Source organism: Porites lutea, chromosome 4 (genome assembly GCF_958299795.1).
Source record: "Porites lutea chromosome 4, jaPorLute2.1, whole genome shotgun sequence".
NCBI lineage: Eukaryota > Metazoa > Cnidaria > Anthozoa > Scleractinia > Poritidae > Porites > Porites lutea.
Window position 1 is genome coordinate 1,766,319 of NC_133204.1, and position 23,252 is coordinate 1,789,570.

Here is a 23,252-nt window from a genome sequence, read left to right on the forward strand (position 1 = left end):
TATCCGTCTGAAGCAAACGGATAGAACGTGTTAGATGATCCAAACTCATTCAGACGAACGTAACTGAGCCAGACGTCGAACTTTTCATGAACTTAACTCAACTCGCATCCTTCCTCACCGAAAAAAAATATGGCGTCTGTTCTGCAGGGTATAAAATTTGCTGGAGATAACGTATCCGGGACTAACACCCTAATTTGATACTCTCGTTTCCGGTATAAGTGTCCTTCATTTGAACAGAAAACCGAATATGAACATTGTGAACAACAGAGTCATAATGATGACTTGACCACTTGCTTCAATTCCTGAACCTGTGTTACAGTTGTCACCGCTGCAGCAAGCTGTTTTGCATGTAACATCATGAAACCCAGAATCCTTTAGTTTCTTGCACATTAGATCCTCATTGTCCGAGCACTGTTTAGCAGTAGTGCAGCCCTTGCCAGACATCTTAACTCTCTACGAATGTAAATAGATAAAACTACAACAATCAAGTCTGGGGTAAACAGGGAAGGGCTCCGAAGTGAACCCTTCCATTTAATAACATTTGCCCAACTGAGACGGTCAAGATACAGCAAATGTACAAAACAGGAATACATGGAAAAACGTGAAAACAACAAAAAAAAAAGAAAAAGGGGGGGGAAGGGAGGGCAGTGAAGTAACGGTCTGTTGAAGCACATGGCGAAAGAACTGCGTAGAGCGCATGACAAAGAAATAAACTAGTGCCAGTCCTCCCCCCCCCCTTCGGCTAGAGTTAAATACAAATAAATGCAATTATTTTAGACTTAACTCTCTACGAATGTAAATAGATAAAACTACAACAATCAAGTCTGGGGTAAACAGGGAAGGGCTCCGAAGTGAACCCTTCCATTTAATAACATTTGCCCAAGGGAGGCACGACCTAACCCCAGACAAAAGTCTCCATAAGGGAAAAATCTAAACAAACGAAGCGAGACGCTTAACTGCGAGCATTCTGTCTTTAACTGGGATGTGGATATAAGACCTATAAGCATCTGACTGCCAGTCTCCTAAACGCTTAATCAGTTCTGCAGGGATTTGAGCTTGAAAAGCCAGAGTGGCCCCGCCCGAGCGAAAACTATGTCCACTAACTTGAGACGGGTCCAAGTTCGTCTTGGCTGCGACTAGTTTTAGAAGGCAGTCAAACTTTCCATAAGTCAGAGGAGTCAGGCCCCCCTCCGTGGATGCTGGGATGATAAAGGCTGGGCCCGATAAAGGTGCTGGTACCAAGCCAAAGGCATGTCTGAGAGCGGTGTAAGGGCAGAGTGGATGTGGAGCAATGCGAGGTAACGGAACAGTTAAAATGCGCTGACTAAATTGGATGGTCTTCGACCATCGATTGATAATGATGGCCCAGTCATTGAAGAAGAGGATATCTCCTCGACGCAGGTGTTTGGATGGGTCAAACTTTGTTGATCCTTTGCATAGCAAATTCGCCTTACGAAGGAGGCCAAAGAACGCTACGAGGCAAACTGCCCAGAAGGTTGCATGTAAAGGGCCGTCCAAATGTAAATGACTCTTGAAGGCTAATAGGATCTGGGGTGTAATCGGCTTCTTTTGGGACACTGTTAAACCTTTTACACGCTTGATTCCTCGAAGTGTAGATGCCAATTGAAAATTGTTTTTGGTTGGGTCAGACAGACCATGTTCAAGGTGTAGAATGCGAATCGCATTTAAATAGGCTGGGATGGAGGATGCTGAGAGTGACCTTGCTAGAAAAGCTGCATAGCGATTAAGGGTTAATGCTGCTGCTGGGAGAGGTTGGTAGCCGTAGTATACACAAAAGGAGAGGTATGAACGCATTTGACTCATGTAGGTGGACTTGGTAGTAGGTGCATATGATTGACGCCGGAAATTGGTGACTTCACGGTCAAGTTGCTGCTGATCCCTTGGATCTAAGGAGAGCAAGAGACAATGGCGACATGTGAGATTCGAAGTCATTTGATCTAGAGGATTTGGAGAGCCATGCTTGGAACGTTGGCCAGTAGTGCACATCATTAAGGCGTGAAATACTATCTGCTAGAGTGTTGGTTGCTCCTGGAATGTGCTTGACGAACAAACTGAAGTTGTAATACTCCTTAAGCCAAAACAGAGAACGAATCCAGTCCATGATCACCGGGCAACAGGTTGAGCCTTTGTTCAGAATGGCTGCAGCCACCTGACTGTCTGTTTTGACGACTACTCGATGACCTGACCAGAAAGGTGCCCAACGGTGTGCAGCTAAAACAATGGTAAATGTCTCCTTGTAATTGATATGGAGAGAGCATAGAGATGGGTAGTCCAAGGCCCAGTTGACGTACATCCAGTCTGGTGCCCATAGGCACCCCCCGCCAGACAGGGAGGCATCAGTAAGCACTGCTGTAGGAAGTTCAGGGATGGCTGAGGGGAACAAAGTTTTACAGTTGTGTGCAGGCAGGAGGTGGGTCCACCACATGAGGTCAGCTCTCGCATTTAGGTTAAGATAGACGCGATGGTGCGGACGTTTAACCGAGTTTGCCAAGGTGATAAGCCGTCTGAGAAATGTGCGGCCCCCTCGAACAACACGTGCTGCCCAATTAAGCTTGCCAAGGAGTCGTTGGAGGTGAAGCTTGGTACATTTGCTTTTATAGCTTGTTTCCTTGAGAAGGGATAACAACTCTGACACACGATCGTCTGAGAGGCGGAGTTCACACTGAACAGTGTCGATTTCAACTCCAAGAAAAATCAGGCACTGGGTAGGGTAGACAACTTTGCTCCAGTTGATAGTGAAGCCAAGAGACTCTAGTAAGTTTAACAGGGTGTCAAAAGCTACTTTGCACTGAAGTTGGGTTGGTTCGATGATAAGGAAGTCATCAAGATATGCCAGCACAGTATACCCTCTCCGGGCCATCATACGACAGATCCCTTGTGTGAGGCGGTGAAAAACCATTGGTGAGGCCCTGGCTCCAAATGGTAGACGCTTATCATAGAGGTAGATGGGGTGTTTTGAGTCGTTGAAGCGCCACGACATTCCTGTAACTCGCCAGCTATCGGGGTGTGTTCCAACGCTTCTGTAGGCATGTTTTAAGTCAACTTTTGCCAACCAACAACCAGGTTGACAGAGATTTGCTGCATCATCAACGGTAACATACTTGTAGTGTTCTAAATCCATATATGAGTTAGCATTCATCGTTAAGGGTCGGCTACAATCCATGATCATTCGTAATTCATTGGAGTCCTTTTTTGGTACGGCTCCAAGGGCATTAATGATAATTGGCATGTCGGTCTTGACTGCGATAGCAAAGTGGTCTTCTCGGAGACCTTTGATTAATTGCGCTTCAATTTGATCTTTAGCTCCAGGTCGCAGAGCAGACTTATTGTTTTGTGTAAAAGCATGTGAAACCATTAAATCAGGCGAGAGGAGCTGAAATCCATTTTTAACACCATCCAAGATAAATTCCGAGTCCGGGTCATTGGTTAGCTCTGTTGCCCAGGTCTCAAAAACTAAGTCTGTGGAGACCTGGGCTGCTTGGGGCTGCTGCTTAAATTCTGAAAAGGGCCCTGCATGAATGGGTAAACTTTCCCCACACTCTGCGGGAAGTGGTGTCCTTAAGACGGGATTAGTCCCTGCGTTTAACAATGTGGTCGAGACATCTCCTGCTAGTTCCGTAGTCAAAATACTATTTGGAGGGAGCTCTGCAGTTGAGTGTGGGTTCAGTATTGGGGGTCTTGAGCAGTAGCAGACTGGTGCTGCCATTGGGGGTGGGTTCCCAAGCACTGAGGTTTGATGCAAACATGATCATATTTACATGAAGAGGCAAAGCGGCACCCTTCACGCCGTTGGTAATCATAGCAAACTTGCTTTCCTGTTGCTGGGTTTAGGACTGGGCGGGACGTTTTGCGAGGAGATAGCCGCGGCGGTGTGGGAGTTGGATCTGGTCTGTGGAGTGTTTGGTGGGAGATGAACTGGCTGTCAGTACCCCATTTACAGTTTGTCGAAAACTGCATTCTGCGGTACAAATCATCATATTGCATCACTTTCGGTAAGGGGTAACACTTGGCTAGCTCAGATATCTTTGAACTGTACATAATGTAATGAAGGATGTCTTGGGTGGACGATAGAGACCCATCTGACATGAGAGTATGCATAATACGAAAGTTAGCCGCTGACCATTGTGGGAATGAGATTTTGTCAAGAGGCAGTTTCTTGTCTTGAGCGGTTTTTAATACAATTCTAGCATCACCAGAGGTTCGAAGCACGGTCTCCTTATCCTCCTGTAGTACTAAGGGAAGGCAGCTAATGAAATCAGGGATAAGTAGAGGACGTTTACCTCGCGAAGTAGAGGGCTCTAATAGCGGTTGTGCTGGGTCTTGTTCCTCTGCGGTTAAACCCAGTAAGATGGGGTCTCCTAAGGAATCCATGAGAGATTTAAGCTCGGATTGAACAACTGGGTCTTGCTGGAGACTTTTCAAGGTTGGTTTTGCGACAGAATGACTATCAGGTGTTGTTGTTGCGGTCGCCGTGGCCATCTTGGGCGCACTTGGTTGCTTGGACTCTCGCTGTAGCTTCAACAACTCGAGTTTGGTGCGTGTAAGATCCAGTTCAAGCTGTAAATTGCGGTTTCGAAGATCTTCGATCGCTGTTTCGTTTACAGTGGGTTGTTCTGTTTTAAAACTGGTTGGAGTAAGGTCTTTTATCAAAGACTCAACCTGACTCAGTTCGCGTTTGACTGCTTCGCTCATCTGTTGAGGTGTTGCCGATTCTGCCGCCAGGTCATCCGCGACGAAATCTTGTAGTTTTTTCGGAGGTTTTGTGCTCCTGCTGCTCTTTCTAGTCGCCATAGTGTAAACATCGACAACAATGCACCATAAGAAAACGATTCAGGAAAAATAAACGTGAGTTCAGTGAAGTAACGGTCTGTTGAAGCACATGGCGAAAGAACTGCGTAGAGCGCATGACAAAGAAATAAACTAGTGCCAGTCCTCTCCCCCCTTCGGCTAGAGTTAAATACAAATAAATGCAATTATTTTAGACTTAAATTGCTGTGTATTTATGCTGTAAAAAATTTCCCCTTTAAAGCATCGGTTAAATCCTGGTGGACATGTTAGATCTTGGTTTGATGTGCACTGGACATCCAAGGAGCTCGGATGCAGTAATTACACTTTAAGTTAAAAGCTATTAAAGGTACAGTATCCCGTTACTGCGCATGCACCAAACTTTGATTTTTGGACAGGATGTCGCGAAATCAAAAGATGCGAGGAGAGTAAGAGAATCTTGAAAAATCCGTTTGCATCGCGCTTGGCCGGGTTCAATACGACGCTAAAACTTCTCAGGATTATAGATCAATGATATATTGTTCCTGTTAAGTTTTTATTTGGGCAAAATCTGGATTTTTTGACGTTACTTTTATTGCCGTTGGCTGGAGGACCAAAAGATTGGAAGCACTTTGATGCCGATTGAAGGCTTATTTCTTCTGCTAGCTTCCATACAAGCTCAGATAATTGTGAAAGGAATACGCAGAAATGAAACAGCAACAATAAAGACTGTAAGAAAGAAACCGTTGAGACATTGATGTGACTGAGGAGATCTTGTGGAGGGGAGCTTCGTGAAGCAGAATGTTTTGCAACGACGCGTTAGTAAACTTTTAAATGAATCTCCCTACGGCCGACAAAATCGAACAAACAGGCGCTACACGTTTTGAAAAACTAGTGACATGAATCATAATATCATTCTTGACTAACCTTTGTGGTGATTCATAGCGTTGAGATTGCATTTTTATTTATGTCTTTCAAACGTTTGAGGCTAGAACGCGAGCAAATCAGGCAGATATTACTAGACTTGGAGCGATTGACCTCTGACATGAGTTTCAAATTAGAAAATATGTTTTTAAAGCGAGCAGAACGAGATTTTCGGGTCGCGAGGCGGCCCAGCTAGCGATAAAATCGCGATGAGTCTTCGAACCGCGAGCCAAATTTTTATATAAGACGAAAGACTTCTTCGAAAGTCTAAAATATTACTTGAGAATATAAACAACAAATCTCTGTCGGCGGTGCGGTCCGGAAGGAAATCTTGTCGAGTTAATTTGACAGTTCTATTGTCTTTTGAAGAAAAAACAGATGACGCTCGCGCGTGCGCATAATCGGGACACTGTCCCTTTAAGAAAAAAAAAATAGGAGTTTGCACAACATAAAGGTAAAGATGAGATGGATCGAGATAGGTTTCTGGGAAACTGCCCACCTACCCTCCCCTAAGCTAACATTAACACTTAGTTCTCACTTAGGGCAAAATGTTGGCTTAGGGTAGGAGCAGGTAGGCAGTTTCCTAGAAACCTAAGTTGATCCGATGAAAGTACCCTTGTATGAAAGTCTCAAAGTTGCTGAAATCCCGATTTAGTTAACTGAGCATGCTTACTGCTTTTGTAAGCACAGTCCGCCATTTGTATCAACCAATTAAAAGAAATGAGGGTCGAGGGGCTTTCTTGTCAAGGTGACACTTAAAAAAAAGATAAAGCGAGAAAGAAAAAAAAACAGCTAGTGGCATGTATAATTCTTGTCGGGGAGACAGTGAACGCCGACAGAGATATGAAATGCATAATTTCTCCTTAATTTATTTGCGAAAAGCACCAGATTACTGAGTAACTATACTTTTGACAAACAATTGTCCTCATACCTCCACACAAGGTGAATTATAGTTTGTTGTCGAGGCTGGGAACTTATTTGATGGGGAGGAAAAAGGAGTAAAAAGAGAAATACTTAGCCGATTGTTATTTTATAGTAAATGTTCTGGATTTACCGTTTGCCTCACCTATAGCGATATGTCGCTAACTATGTATATAAATCAATGATAAATAAACGTTGAATTACCTTACCTGTGGTATATAGTCGTCGTTTTACCTCAAAAGCGGTTTTTTTGAGCCATTTTGAAGGAGTTTGAATTCGCCGTTGACTGTTCCTTATTATAAAGAACGGTCAACGGCAAATCTGAATTACTGGGAACGGAACCCAAGTTTAGAAGGAGAAAGAAAAATTCTTCCTCGTGTGTTTGCGTCCTCCATAAATGAAACGCTGCATAAGAGAACCTGATTCCACGGAAGTCGTGGTCCTGCAGTGACGGAAAGAAATGAACAAAAAAATTTTGCTGCACTTGTAAAGATTTAAAGGTTTGTAAAGGCTGTTCATAGACCCTCTATTTTCTCTTACAAATCAGTCGAGCGTACGTCATAAAAATAAAAACAGCGAGGGATTTGTTGACTGCCAGCGCAAGGGGGTAGGGGGAAGAGGATAATAAACGTTCTTTATTTTTCTTTCGTGCCCTCTGCTATGTTACCAACGTAACGGCCTCTATTGTTACTCCCGGAGGACACATTACGGTCGAATTCAAGTATACCTGTGTCAGAGAAAACGTGGTGTATGCGATTAAATGCCGTACCTGCAATAAAGCGTACATCGAAAAGACTGGAAGACGCTTATAGGTGACCGACTTCGAGACCATATACACTTCACTCGATTACCTGACACCGACCTTCCCGTTGGCCGCCACTTTACATCCCCTGGTCACAGAATCGGCAACATGTTGGATCGGTGATCCGTTTTGGCTTCAAAAGTGCAACAGAAAGGCGCAGTTTTGAGGCCAGCGTGATATTCAGACACCAGCTACTTAAACCAGCCTGAATGTGATACTTGAACCTGAATGTGCACTTCAACTTTATTTGAACTTCTCAAAGTCAGCGCGCACATGTATCATTAGTCTTTGTTTTGATTTCTATTTAAACGTTACATTAACCGTTTTTTTTAGTTGTCTTAAAGCACTGAGGAAGAGGGAGCACCCTTGAAACGTTTGGTTTTTCGTACCTTTTCAACGTAAATTTTGTAAAAATCAATCGATCATTAGCGTTGCACCTTCCAGTTTTTAAAACCATCTGTAATAATCCGCAACAAATTGAGTTTGTTCGTTACTTGGGGGCCAAAGTAAAACAATTAATACACCAGATCAATTTTTTTTTAACATCTAGTTTCATAATGTACACTGAAAAGTTAAATAACATATATATATATTTCAACCACATGTACACAACGCGCTTTTTTCTAATCTGAGAACGAATAGGCCATTTCCGAGTTCCCCCGGGCCTCTGTTTCAAAACGAGGGTAAGTGCTCAGCCTTTGATATAGATATCATTTTTCATTCTCAGGCAAATAAACTCATTTTCACAAGAAAGGTTGTACACCTAGCCTCATTTTGAAAGTGAGAGTTTTCGGAACTCGGAAGTGGCCTATTAGTATAAAGTATAATGAAGTGGATAAACCGCAATAAAACTACAGTTAACCGGAGACAAACCACAAGAGTTGTTTCAAACTCAGGGACTATTGGACCCCGATTTCTCGACAACGCCGCGCTGAACAAACAGTTTATAAATCTCTCTTTCTAAAGCTTCATTAGTTCCTTTAAGCCCTTCAACAACTTTATGCGCCCAGTGGAAGTACTCAGTAACTCTCTCTTTTGTCCAACCTTCTGGTGTAACCCGATTGAGGTCTCTTAAATTATACAGTTTGTCACCAAGTTTCACCAGCTTGGCTTTATGGCTGAAATGAATATTAAGTGAAAAGACTTGCTTTAATTTATAGTACTTGCAAATAATTATGATTTTCTTAAATTACTAAAGGTTACATTAAGCTTGCATAAATGGCTGATTTGTAAGCATACTCTAGGATGACTGAAGCGCCAAGCACCCTAAAGACAATAAACCTGCAGCCTCAGTCTACAGTCCTAACCTTATAAAATACAATTTTTAGCAACAGTTTAAATACCAAGATAATATCTTCCAGGAGAGGAGGATTTAATTTGCACATATGCAGGTTTGACCAAACATCCTGTAACTTAAACCCAAGCCACTTATCCTAAAAGCTCAAGTTACACCCACACCTACACATGTAAATTAAACCCATTTTTCTGGGAGCGTTCTTTCCCTTTCTTATCACAAAAGTGGTTTGATCTAAGAACCAAAGTGGCTTAAAATCTGACCCGTATCCAGATGTCTCCTACTTCCAGATAGCTGCTCAAAAGCTACATTAACTTATGTCCACCTTACAGGCCCCTACGTGAAATTACAGGTGGGCTGGGTGGAATTTATTAGCACAGGAGCTCAGGCTAGTTACAATTATTTGCTTTATGCTAGATAAATTAACGAGTTTTTCCTAATTCTTTTTCACAGACAGAAAAATCCTCATGATTTATTGGGTAAGATATAGTACGTCACATAAAAAAAGTCTGCATATAAACTGACTGGTTCATTGAAGAAAACATATACCACCACTTATTGTGCACTTAGGAGGAAAGAGCAAACACCCAGAAATCAGTCTGCATTTGCAGGCCAGCCGCCACAAACACCTACTTTAAATTAACTTCAGAATGTTATAGAAACTTTGGAACAAAATTCCTACAAACCTGCAACTTTTCGCATGCACTATCTGAAGCCTTTTACGTTCCATTTTTGGCAGAGTTTTATCATCTGTCACTTCACTCACAATGTGTCGCACTTCAGGGCCAAATTTGGATTCTATTTCATCAAGAGTGGTATTGGTGTCTTCAACAGTATCATGAAGAATGGCTCCCTTATCAAGAAAATAACGTACAAATATAACAAAAAAGAACATTAAAATCCCACTTTAGCTATTTTGTCATAAGATCAGAGTGCAAAGAAAGTTGTGTCCGATGGCCTGATGCTAGTGGATTTTGCTATCACACCAAAAAATTCTGTTCTTCACTTGTCCAAAAGGCAAGATAATTTTTTTGAGGAATTCAAATTATAGAAGAACAGTAGTCAATCCTGGTCATCAAAACATTTTTTGTCAGAAAGCCAGAAGGGCAAGATTTAAAACTGACTTTCTTTACACCCTGAAGAGTGCTATGTTTTTGTGAGTAAAAATCTAGTTTTCATTGATTTCTAGAATAGCTTTGTAGATTCGAGCAGCATACAAGATGTATTTCACATATGAACAGAGTTAATGACCCACAACAAGTTCCTAGGTCACAGTCAGTGGTTTAAGACCAGGGTTGTCACTAAGATTTCAAGGTGCTGGGTAAATACAACAAGTAGGTGGGGAATCAAACTGCTACGGGATTCGTTTGGTTCTATTTGTCTTCTATTTTCCTTTAAAGTAGCCGGGGGCCTCGTTCATAGTACCTGGGAGGGGGGGAAGGACCCCAGCCCCCCGTGCATCATGCTTGTTTGCACATTTCTTTGCTGTCACTGCATGGCTATGGGTTGAAAATGCCTAATTTCAAGTTTTACAGAGGAAGTGCACAAGTGATGATGAAATTTCCTCTCAGCTCCTTCTGAACTTGGATATGGTTCTTAGGAATTCAACTTTAGGAGGGTTCACCTACGTTTGACAAAGTTAGTGACCTGGAGTAATCTCGATGAAGAATCAAGATTGAAAGAACGTAAATTCACTTTTTCAGTGACGCTCTCACTGCCATCGCCGTCCTCGGATCTTAAGGTCCCTACTGTGTCACGAGTAATACTCTAATCTTTAGGGAGGGTAAACAGGGATACCAAAAACACTGAGGATTGTTGTCTAGTCTATTCTTCTTAAACCAATAACTGTAATGTAAATATGTCTTAGTTTCCTTTCCCCTGCCTCAATTAGTTCCTTAGTTATTTGTTCATTGGTGGGAAAACTATACGTAATTAAATTATTAGCAAATGAGTTTTTAAAATAACATTTGTTGCTTGTTGTTGTTGTTAGGTATGGCAGACCCTCCAACTCTCTCAGTTTGGGCTGTCAACACACAGTCTCACGATTTAGCCTCTTAATCTCATGGTGTATCCAAAAATCTTGAAATTGTCAGACAATGGGAATCGCGTGATTTCAAAAAATCTGTATTCAAAATGGCGAATTGTATCAATTTATTTTGGGGGGATCTGGGTCCAATTCCAACCTCATTCCCATGAAACATAGATCAGCTAAGGTCTGCGGCAAAGCCTTAAAGCAAACTCAAATAATGTCCTATCAGCCTGGATAGTTAAACAGAATCTCAAACTTACTCAGAGATTTCAGAGCCTCAGCTGGACAGGAGCAGCCAAATATCATACAACATTTAAAAGTGAGTGGAGTAAATTATATCTAATGGGGGAAAGAAAACTATGACAAAAATAACCCGCCTTTTTGGTTTTGTTGGACTTGTTTGTAAACCTCTAGGTTTGTGGTGCCAATCTCCAGGTTTTTTGGGGACTTCTTTTCAAACACTCCAGATTTGATGGTTTAGGGGTTGGAAGGTCTGGTATGGGGGATACCTAGAACACAGGGATACAAGATCACTGTACGACTTTTTAGCTCACTGTTCGCAGCTCGTCAGCACACCAAATTTCAAACCCCCCCCCCTCCCCCCCCCGCCTCCTCCCTCCCAAAATAGACATCTATCGACACCTTTAACCTGGCAATTCCCATAAACCTGATAAACCTTCTTCATTTTTGAATCAGCTCGAAACTAATATCAACCAGTTTGCAAACAAACACAGAGCACGTTCGATTTAATTCGATTAGGCGCAGATCCCGCTTATTAATTAGACGCTGAATAGAAACCCGGGCTTGTCAAACTGTTAAAACATTTTCCTGTCCAAAAATGTTAGTATTAAGAGATTGGAATGTGCTAAATAGGTAAGCTTATATAAAATCATATCCACTTGCCGGTTTGGCCGCAAGCTCACCTGAAGCACTCGGGAGTCATGAATTCCGCCTTCTTTCCAAAGAATATAAGCTACTCCGATAGGATGATTAATGTATGGAGTTTCCTCGGGATCTTTTCTTCTCTGGTCCTTATGTTTTATGGCAGCAAATTGGACTGCTTCTAGAATTCGGCCAATTACATTTATTGGGTTGTCCTGTATCAATCCGTCAGCGTCTTCTTCGTCCGCCATTTTGAAACAAATTTCGTGCCCAGTCTCTTCTGATGCGGTTCATGATGTTCCGGGGAAGGGTGGGGCTTAACGTAGGCTATCGAGTTCGACTTCCACTAAGAATGAATAGAATGCAAAGAACGCACTTTATCACGCGTACGCAAAGCACAACTCTGTCGTCCGCACTCCGTAACCTGTGGTTATTACCAGTTTAGTCCAAAAAGTTATTAATTTTGACCTCCTAAAGCGATTGACATCTGCATACCAATGTACAGTCGAACTACCCTAAATGGAAGGATTTAGTTGTCGCTTACGGAAGGGGGTCGCTTACGAGAGTCGAACCACAGGGGGTCTTTTTGAGGAATGATCTTTTGGAAGAAATTTTATTGCATGCAGTTTTTACGTTACGATAGCTTATATTAGTTCCGTGGTGTCACTATAAAAAGGTTTTTCGTATACTTTGAGTAGTACTTTGGTACTAGTTTAGTAGTTTAATCTCTATCCTGCGGATAACGCAACAGGTTTCCCTGATCGACCGATGTGTAGCTCTTTCTAACATTTGAACAACCAGGCGACGAGGGGTCTCTTACAAGATCAGGTTAAGCTATGGAAAATTTTAAAACTGTCAACCCAAAAACAATTACTGTCGCTCACTAGAAATGGTCGTTTACTACAACTGGTTGAAAAGGGATTTGGATAAGTGTTGATTTGGTGTATTGGATAAGTGGTCGCTTATGAGAGGAGGTCGCACATGAAGGTTAGGCTGGTAATTCAGTTTTATGTACGTTAGATTTACTGAGGTGCACAATTGAGCTCCTTACTTTTGACACTGGGACTGGTTCCTCGAAAGATGGCTGAGTTTAATCCAGGATTGAGCAAAATTTTAAGCAAGGTCGTCTTGTCAAGAACAAGCACGAGCTTACAAAATACTGTTGTGCTTTTACTTCACGAAAAAGAAATTATAACACAAAATGTTACTCTAGGCAATGCATAGGAAGGTAAATACAAAAAATGAAACAAAATTTTAATCCTGAATTAGCTCTAATCGGCCTTTCAGGAAACCAAGTGTGAGCCGGCAAGGGAGGGCAAACCTATTGTGACATGCATGGTTAAAACATTGTTCGAAATCGCCTTTATTCTCCCTTTCAATTACTTACAGTGCTTGTCAGGAGCCGATTAATCTCGGCTCCTGTGCTTGTATAAAGTGTTTTCAAGTCAGACAGGCGTCATATCGTGCACACAGCAATGAAAAAAAAACGTAATGTTATATGACAGAATTAAGATCAGTTATTACCCTGGAAAGCAGGGGATTATAATAATATTTAGGGCCTCTTGAGCCCGGGGGAGAAGGCTACTTCTTTGTAAGTGGCTAATAGGGATGTGCCGCGGATGGGGTCGCATTTTCATGACTAGATTGACTACAATAGGGTCGCATTTTAAATGGAGTTAATAGAGTCGCACCTTTTCTGATTTTGGGGTAAGACAGTTCTTCTTATTTACGGCTAGCAAACGTATCAGAATATTTGGACTGTAGGTGAAAAATGAAGTGTTCTTCATTCAATTTAAAGAATGGGTCAATATTTTAGGATGACCTACCTATATTTTAGGATTGAAAAGGTAGATACATAAATAGAAAGTGACTAAGTTGGGATCGGGAAAATTACATATTTGCCCAAAATGTGACTATGATGGGGTCTATAGTTGGCCACAGATAAGACTATAATGGGGTAGGGGCTTTGGAGGCCAGCGGCACATAACCAGCAAAAATTGACCCAAGAAACCCCCCCCCCCCCCCCCCCCACCGGGCTCTTGATTTAACACTGCTTGATTACAAAGATCGTATCTTAATATTTTATGGTTTCTTAACTTACTGATTGCCGCGAAAATTTTACTAAGTAATACTACTCACGTTATTTATGATGGTTAGCAATAAAGCTCATATCTATTTGATCAGCAAAGATTTTTACTTCGTCAGTAGCGTATTTCTTCTCATCAATTCCGGTCTTAAACTATAAATTCATTGCAACTTATTGTACTCATATAAATCTGGATAAATTTGTAAAGGGTAGGAGTTACAAACGGACAGCTTTCCCGTTAAGAAAGAATTACACATGCGTCCGTTGCATTGATTTACCAGTTTCATGGCTCAGTTCGCCTTGTAAAATAAAAGCCCCTAAACCAAATATCACCTATGGTAACTACTGATTGGGTTCATTTCCATGAGGCAAATGATCCCCACTGAGTCATGCGGAATCAGTTAAATATTTCAGGTAGAGTATCTACAATTGTAGGTTTATTGGAAGAAATATTCTTCATTTTCCGTGGATTAAATATAGCTATAGATGATAATGGCACTGCATCGTCCAGTCGGTCTTTGACTGATATATAAAGTATTTCCCGGAATGGAAGAAAACTTGCCGAGCACTCCGAAATGAACTGATTTTTAAGATTAGCCTCTGCTTTCAAACGCGTAGAACTCAGTCAAAATGTAAAAACATGACTATTCCAGCCAAAAGATGCGTGAAGTATGTGGCCTCTACTGACGGCGAAGCATTGCACTGGTCGACGTTGCAGCAGTCCACTGAACACCAGTCTCCAAACTCCACACATTGTTCGCCACTGCAAAGATCCTGATATCCACAACCTTTAGTATAGATATGCTTCTCCGAGTTCTCGATCTTGGTAGCTCTGTGCACTTTGAAACAAACGTCGAATTCTTCGTCCACATTTGAACAATTAACAAGCATTCGATTCTTCTCGCAGCCTTCCCACGAAACCATAGACTGGCACACGTTACACAGCAAAGCAGAACCTGAAAATGATCATGTCAATAGCCTTGATGAGCAATTGAGTAAACGAAATAGACAAGAAATAATTTTCGCAGTTCTAACAAAGGAAGGAGGAGTTACTTTCAAACAACCCGGATGTGTTGCGTCGGTCGGGAATTTGCTTTATCATCTTATATTAGTGTTTCGCAGTAAAAAGATTATAAAGCGCTCGCATTTGAATTGCAGTTTTCACACTGGCAGATTGTCCGTCTGAGAGAGACGGATAATTCGTCTTCGAAATCCGTTAAAATTGACGGATGAACAGATGGATAAAGTCACGCGGATAGTTCAACAAAAATTAAAACCTTTGCATTTTCAAATTAAGTCGTATTATCTGTCTCACGCAAATTATCCAATGGATAATTGCAGATGGATAATCCGTCTCTTGTGTGAAAACGGCCAATTCCTTGTTAAAACGCGGGAACTTGCATTGCACCAACAAGACATTAAAAGTTAAGGTTGAGGAACAATGCCCATACTCAGCACCTTTTCAGGTAATTTACTTTAGCAGCTTAGTATATGAATAGTAGTCAATTTCCAAAGCTATTATCAATCATTTTTGGCCTTAAGATAGGCGTGGGGAAGGGAACCTGTGACGAAACGCAACTGCTGCTAGGGTAGCTACATAACGCTAGAAACCTTAATAGAATGCGTGCTGATAAAACAAATCGTTACCAATTAAGCTTTTCCTTTCTTGGTCAATTTATCAGCGTATATCAACCGCAAACACTGACAAATTAAAGTGGAACTATTTGAGGCCGGGAAAGCCGTACACCCCCAGCTATTTCCCAAAGCGGAGCTCTGCGGAAAAGGTCAGTGCCGTAGAAACTGCGCCGGTCGCTTTTTTAACCGTCCTCGCTCCCGTGGCCTTCATGGTTGCCGGGTGGTTTAAGCTCCCTGGATATGACTGCAGTATAAGACCGTTCAACTATTGATAAATGTGAAATGATTCACGCTCTTTAAATTACCGGGATTTTTTCCAGTAGTTTATTTGAATTCTTAGAGACTGGGCCGCACTCGCAAGATAAACTGAGTAGAATCCAAAAAGATGTGTAACTGATTTCGTTGTCGCGCTTTTAAGCCCCGCATAAAGCCTTTTGTGCAAAGAACTTCAAAGAAATGTACCAAAAGGAGCATCGGGAGTACCTTTTAGAGCTTTTTAGTTACAAGCACTGCAGGTTTGTCTCTCTTTCAGATAGTTTATTTTTTGAAGATATTGCCATCGCTGTAAACCGAGCTTACGACATGGACGGGGAAAAACACGGCATAAATAAGAAAGACGTAACTCAATTGTTCATTATTTCAACTCGTTGAAATATGTGGAATGAATTGCATCACCCCCGGCGTATAAATTTTTTTAAAATATTGTCCTCGTGTATTCACGAGATATTTTGTAGGTATGATCCTTTTCACGCTTTTGTGTTTAACTTGCGTACTTTTGCATTAATCATTTTTATCTTTTCCTTCTCAAAATTAAAGCGAATAGTTTCCTTAATTCAAAGCAAATAGAGGATGTGTTAAAATAACGTGAAAATGAGTTGTTAAATTGTTTTCGCCGGCTTTTGAAATTCAATTTATCAAATTATCAACAAATCTTTCATAAGCTCAATTTGCCTTAAGTTTTGTTAGAGAAATAATACACTGATTAACAAAAGCATGTTGTGTACAATGATCATGTTGCCTTATTGTGTTTTGCCCACAATGGTATGGTACGAGAAGTATCTTGGCTCGCAGCTTCCATCATCTCTAAAACGCTTCAGCGAACTGCATCGTATTCAGATACATTTTGCAACCTTAAAAATAACCGTGCAAAATAGTTTGCTCAAATTTGAACAATATCAGTAATATAGCGTCACTTGGCTTGTTGCAGCCAAGAATCTGTTAAACAAAGGCTATAAAGATGGTTGATTTTACACGGATATTTAGTTCTCTTCATTTAAGAACAACAACATTCTAATTAAAATGATTCGAAATATACTTTTACAATTCACTTACCTGCGTAAATAAAAAGAAACAAAGTTGAGGTAAGAAAAATAAATTTGATCATTTTTACGTCAAGAGAGCTCAAGTTCGTGGATCGGAAACACACGTTGTTTTGACCAAAAAGTGACAAGTACCCTCTTTTTAATTGAGAAAATACTATGGAAACAAAAATACGTTTAATGTTATGTTCATTGTAATACTGAGGCAATGGAGAATCGTAAAGAAGTTATACGTTCATGATTGTCGGCCTTGAGTGCGAAGCCATACTCTATCTAAATATCATTAAAATTAGAAATATTCGCCCTCTTAATTTAATTCTAAAATAAAATATTGAAAGCGAAACCACTTAAAGGCAACGTTTATAAACGAGCAGGTTAATTATGCTTGCACGGAAATGTCCTATTGGTCATCTCAAGTCGTGCTTTCTTTATCCTTCTCCTCCCTAAAGTGAAATGGTTTTTTACACCAGATTTTTAAAGCTTAAAGAAAAGATCTCAAGAAGAACTATTGAAATTAAAAAGATATGTAACAATAAGGATAAAAAACACTGGGCCCGTATTGAGATGTCAGTGACGGCAACGCAAACATAAAAAAGCAAGGTTTAATAAGCAAAACAACTCTGCACATGCAACGCACTTTTCGGTACATTTCTTAATCTACCGTCACTGCACGAGTACGCCCTGAAATTTCCTTAGGAGACGTTTTCAAGAGGGCGTAAACACACGATTAAGAACTTTTCTTTCTCTTTTCAAACTTGAATCAGTGTGTCTCATATGAATTCACCCCCAGAAGAATGCGTCTACATTTGACAAACTGAGCAAATATGAATCAATTGCGATCAATTTTGAGAAAACTAAAATCCACTTTTTAGCTAAGTTTTCGCTGCAACGCAGTCTTCGTGGAAAGGTTCAACTCTTGCAAGAAAACACCTCAAGTGAAAACAAAAATAATAATTAACAACAACAATAATAGTGACAATAATAGTAATAATATTAAAACAGCAATCATCTGAATAAAAATATAGAAAAAAACTAGCCTTTTAAGATTTCAATAGCACTGATTGGAACCTGTAATATGTTTTAGATGTCTTCAATTCCTTTGTTTCACGCGTTTGCAACAAAGGAAAGGGAAGAGGTGTGCTCGCAGGCTAAATAAGGCAAATATTTATACGCCACACAGTCAAAACATGTCAATAAAAACAGAAACCAAATGCTCAGAACAAAAACGGAACGTACTGATGGAGAGAAATCAAGTTGAAAGTCAGGAAATTGTCCGAAATCAAATTAAATGAATTTTAGGAAAAAAATACATGAATACCACATTAGAACTGAGGGATGAAGAGTTTAATGAACACACGTGCAAGATTATCGCTGCGATAAACTTAATTTTTTTAATTAATCATTTTTCCGCTGTTAATTCTACTGCATGTGATATTCATATATTCATAACACGTGAAAGATCACCGGTCGCGCACATACAATACAGTACAATGCATTTTATTACTTCTCCCAATTTGGTTTTCGGAATTAATTTACAAGATTATTCAGGTATGATCTTCACGTGTTGAATCTTTCTCCCGCAGCTCAAATTTATTGAAATTTCATATTCACTATCATTCGTATAATTTATTCCTTATTTCATCTTCATCCGGGGTTTATAATGAACCCGGTAACTGACAAGTTACCAGTTGGACCAATTGGCTTATTTGTAGCTTGTTAGCTCAACTGATTATGGCGCTTCACAGGTATCGCAGAGGTTTCTACACAGACTTCAACAGTTCGAATCCCGAACACCCCTCAATACATAGAGAAACGGTGATTAATTTCGGCGAGAGTTCTGTAACGGAGCGACGAAGCTGGGCCGGGCCGATCTCTAATCGGATAAGTGTTCATACAAGAAAAGCTATCCGGTACAATGTAGACATGGCCTACGAAATTCGATTTATGGGTCGTCTTGGATCGTTTGACTTCTGTATATCTCTCGAAACTAGTAGAGCCGATGCTATTGGTGGCCCGAACATGGGATTTCAACGCTGTGGCAGGAGTATGGCGCTCTACCCGGTAATGGATCATTAGGGTTCCATAGAAACAAAGCTCCCCTCGTGGTATTCTTTTGAGGTATTCTTTTGCAAGAAAATAGGAAAGAATAATGTTTCATTCTTAAAGTATCATTTTACTTACACATGGGCTGGGTTTTCAGTCTTTTATTTTTCCTTCTGACTACTTTGTTCCAGAACAAACAGTTTGGGCGGCGTATTGTCATAAAAGGCTGCTTTAAAATGAATAATGGTTATCTATTGCCATGCATGAGAAGAAAGAGGCCTTTGATACCATTGAATACTGAGGCGGTGAAAACGAAGACACATTCGCTCAAAAGCGCAGCCATAATTTTTTTTAATAATCTTTTAAAATTAGTACGAAAGGACAATAGACTCGAATTCGAATATATAAGTTAACAAAATAAGTTACCCACGTTAGTCCACCTTGAAATGACTAAACTAATCCCGACTTACAGCCTTGTTTTGAAACAAACAAAAGGGTAATTTCATTTGCTGTTTCACGATTACTTGTTTAATAAGTCAATAAGATATAGAAAACAAAAAGAATAGCCTCCGCTTCAGTCACCGCTAGTTTTGAGTTCAGTCGCAGGTCGGTTGAAGTACCTGACTTGGCACTTATTACGTCCTAGCTCGTTTACGTATCGTATTCTTTCAGATTATTCAGTTGGTTACAATTTCCGTTTTTCGCTTCTTCCTGATTAAAATTTCCATTCACCCGACCCTATCAGAGGTTCCTACATAATTTAAAAGGCTGTCTCTGAAATGACGAAACTTTTAGCCTTTTGTGAAGGTGGGACAAACGACATGTTCAGAAGTCACATTCAGAATCGAAATGAGTTTAAGAATAATGAACGAATATATATTTCTAAAAACAGATTTTAAAAACATTGGTTGAGTTTTCATCGGCGTTGTTGTTTTCATCGACATATCGGCTTGCCTTCATACGAATTAGTTTCAGTTAGTTTTGTTTGAGAAAAAAAAATGGCAGGACAACTTAAAAGTTATGAATGCTTTCACAAGAACTTCAGCCGTTGAAACATTGATATATACTTACGAATCTTAGTTATATTTCTAAGGTGGTAGAATGCCCCTTTCACTATATTGTAGACGTGAAAAGACATCGTTACAGTGTTATCGAAGATGACGCCGACATAACGCGCCTTATTTGAAGGCTTGATGATATCGGTTCTTATTTTAATATAAGGAAGCCGTGGGGGTAATGTCTGAACCTAGAATAGAGAATGAGAAGTTCCGTTTTGTCATTATTTAGTTAGTCATCCAGTTAGTGATATCGACAAGACAGGTTTCAATCCGGGAAATTGTAGTGGAAAGATCAACGCTATCATCACAACTGAAGGTGGTGTACAGCATATAGATGGAATACACCAAATCTGAGCTGACGAACTGAAGAAGTAAATCCATGAATCTGAACCGACTGGGAACGATCCGTAAGAGTAAGACTGAAGCCATGCAACCGCTTTTCCTTTTATGTTGGGAAAGAAATAGGTGATGCTTAACTTTTATAAGTATTTAGTGATTTAAAATATCTATTAGAAATTGACACTTGTAGCGCACAAATATTAGATTTCGTGACATGAGATTTCACAGTAATGCAGACAACGCTCTGCAATGTAGATTACGCTCTATTTAGGTAAGACAGGGGCTGGGAAAATTTGGATATAGCAGGAAAAAGGGAGGTGTGGCCATCTATGTAAGGCCTGGGATGATAACCTCAAGGTTCTGGACGTTTACCGCTCCAGACTTTTTCAACTTCTCGGTTTAACTTTGTTTTTCCGTATGCTAATTTGTGGCGTTTACAACCCACCGAAGCATAAATACCGAGACGCGGATTTGATGAATTATCTCTATAGCTTTGTGGACTCGGTGTTGGATAAACACCCTGACACGGTTGTTCTGTGCGGCGGCGACATCAGTCGATTGGACACGTATGAACTCAACGCATTGTCGGGATAGGACGTTCTGGTCGATTTCCCCATGAGAGGTAACCCCGGGAGGGGTACTGCCATATATGGGCTATATAGGTATGTGCCGCTGTGAAGGGTATGGTTTTCAAGCAGTTTACTCTAGGATAGGGTATATAAATCAGAGCATTTGGGTCTAGAATAGGGTATCATTTTCAGGAAACTGATCAGCTGGTTGAAGATTTAACTAGACTAGGTACACAGCTACTCTAGGATAGGGGAGATTTGGGGAGTTTACTCTAGTATAGGGTAGCAAAATTCAGCTGAACTAGCTCTGGTATAGGTTAAGGGTTCCAGGGTCCCAGCGGCACATCCCCACCCAGAAATTCCTACAGTACCCCCCCCTCCCCCCCGGGGAGGTAGCGCATGCCTGGATAACTGCCTAACCAATTGGCCGGACTTGTTTGGAAACACCTATCCTCTTCATATGTTAATAAAGAGCGATGACGAGGGATTTGTCCTAGCTGCTGGAACAAAACTCAAACGTAAGCCACGCGCCGCAAAGTACTTGTGCTCGATTGTAAAGAACATCGCAAACAATCATTCTATCTGGCTTTAGCAGCACAAGACTGGCAAGAAGTTGTCACGGCGGACAATGTTGACGTTGCAGGTAGAATTATGGAGGACAAAATATTCTCTTTAATGGATAACTGTATGCCACTCAGGTCTATCCGATTCATCTCGCGATCCCAATCTCGTGCGGTCTATTCTTAGGGCAAAAACGAGAATATCGCTCAATAATAGAGATAGACTAAAACTCGCGGACAGCAGAATTTCACAAGATATCAGAAACAGGACAAATCCAGCGAGTGTTATGGGTAGTCGAGTATGGTGGAAAAAAGTCGACATAGTCTCACAGCGTCCTGCAACGACAACCTGCGTTAATTTCGACCACGACTCACTGGACCATCTGAAAGACAATTTTGGGCGCCTGTGCCATGATGACAGTTATGTGAGACCTACTGATGTGCTTATCGAGGGGGATGTGGAAGTTCCAGAGATAACACAGAGGCAGCTCTGGAATTCTCTTACTAAGTTGAAAAGAACAGCTACAGGCCCAGACAACATACTCTTCTGGATTTGGAAAGATCACGCAGAACTTCTCACTCCAGTAATCACTCAAGTGTGGAATGTATCGTCATCAACTCACTCATGGCGGGTTCCTGGAAGAGGGCAAATATTAACCCCCTGCCCAAGGTCGACTTTCCAAAAGCGGATTCAAACTACAGTGGGTTAAATGTCACACCTGTGACTGCCAGGGCTTTCGAGAAAGTTGTATATCATACGCATGCGAGCACAGCTGTGGAGGAATGTCTGACCCCCACCCAGTTTGCTTACAGGCAGGGAGTAACTGTACGAACGCATAAATATCTATTCAACATCATGTTTATAAATATTTGGACAATCAAGACTGCAAGGCAGTTCGTATCTTTACTATGGATTTTAGCAAAGCATTCGATTCAGTTAACCATAGTTTACTCTCTGCAAAACTTAAGCAGCTACCGCTAAACCCCTACATAGTTAACTGGTACCATAGTTTTTTTTGCATGAGCTACAACGGCGTGTCTCATCTGGTAACCATGTTTGTACTTGGCAGGCCGGTCAACGACTTAGACTTAGGGAACGACTTAGGGAAGTGTTAGCGGCCCTTACCTGCTGAATGTTTTTCTTAATGATTTAAATATTTTTCATAATGACGTTCCTGTCCTTTTATATATGCAGACGACTCCACTATCATAGCCCCTGTAAGCAGTAATTCTGATCCGTCTGACCGTTTAGTAGAACTATTTTTAAGTTGGTCTAGAAAGAATAATATGATTTGTAACCCTAGCAAATGCAAGGAACTCGTTGTTAGGAAGAAGGAACACTAACACACATTATGAGCAAATTTGCAATATTCCACGGTGTAATAGTCTGTTGTTATTAGGTGTTACCCTTCAAAGCAACTGAAAGTTCAGTGAACATGTAAGACCCAGCCTAGCCCCTAGGCGTTCCCTCTTGATCCGTTGTCCGTGCGAAGTCTGGGAGAGAGCGGGCGAGTTCTCGGCGAGTATCTCTTGGTGACGTCACAGCTCATAGTAGAGTCCAGGAATGAAAGAGCCGAAAACCCCTGGGGAGTAGGCTGTGTAAGATCGAAATTAGTCAAAGCAAACAGCTGTTTGCATGTTTTGAGGGTCTCTTAGAAGGGAGCAATACTCTCAAGTAGAGATAGACCATTTAATTAAGTCCTTAGTTCTACTCTCTAGTTCTTAGTTCTACTACTCTTTTTACATATTGCCTTTCTGTGTATGGAGCGTCTGAATCAGATTTGAATATTATACTTTTTTGGAATGTTATACTTTTTTGGATCGCTGCCACAAGCACCGCTTTGTTTCTTCTCCCGTTTGTATTAAGGATCTTTTATATAGACAGGACTGCAAGATTTTAAAGGCTATTACCTCTGTAGATAACCATCCGCTAGGCTCGTATTTACCACCAACTAAGGAGAATAAAATGATATAATCTGCGTAAAAAACAGTGTGCCCTCCCCCAA

The 23,252-nt window shown here is 40.9% G+C and overlaps 2 protein-coding genes and 1 pseudogene across 2 annotated transcripts; 1 reads left to right on the plus strand and 2 right to left on the minus strand.

Annotated features, from left to right (window-relative positions):
- Positions 1-930: 930 nt before the first annotated feature.
- LOC140933144 (uncharacterized) lies at positions 931-1,824 on the minus strand. Its single transcript, XM_073382659.1, has one exon. The coding sequence runs from the start codon at positions 1,822-1,824 to the stop codon at positions 931-933; it is 894 nt and encodes a 297-aa protein (XP_073238760.1).
- Positions 1,825-8,008: 6,184 nt separating this feature from the next.
- On the minus strand, positions 8,009-11,888 carry LOC140935187 (guanosine-3',5'-bis(diphosphate) 3'-pyrophosphohydrolase MESH1-like). The gene is made up of 3 exons (XM_073384724.1): positions 11,679-11,888; positions 9,413-9,579; positions 8,009-8,550 (listed from the first exon to the last, which is right to left on the minus strand). The coding sequence occupies exons 1-3, from the start codon at positions 11,886-11,888 to the stop codon at positions 8,325-8,327; spliced, it is 603 nt and encodes a 200-aa protein (XP_073240825.1). The 3' UTR covers positions 8,009-8,324.
- Positions 11,889-18,600: 6,712 nt separating this feature from the next.
- LOC140933151 (uncharacterized) lies at positions 18,601-22,379 on the plus strand (annotated as a pseudogene).
- Positions 22,380-23,252: the final 873 nt, after the last annotated feature.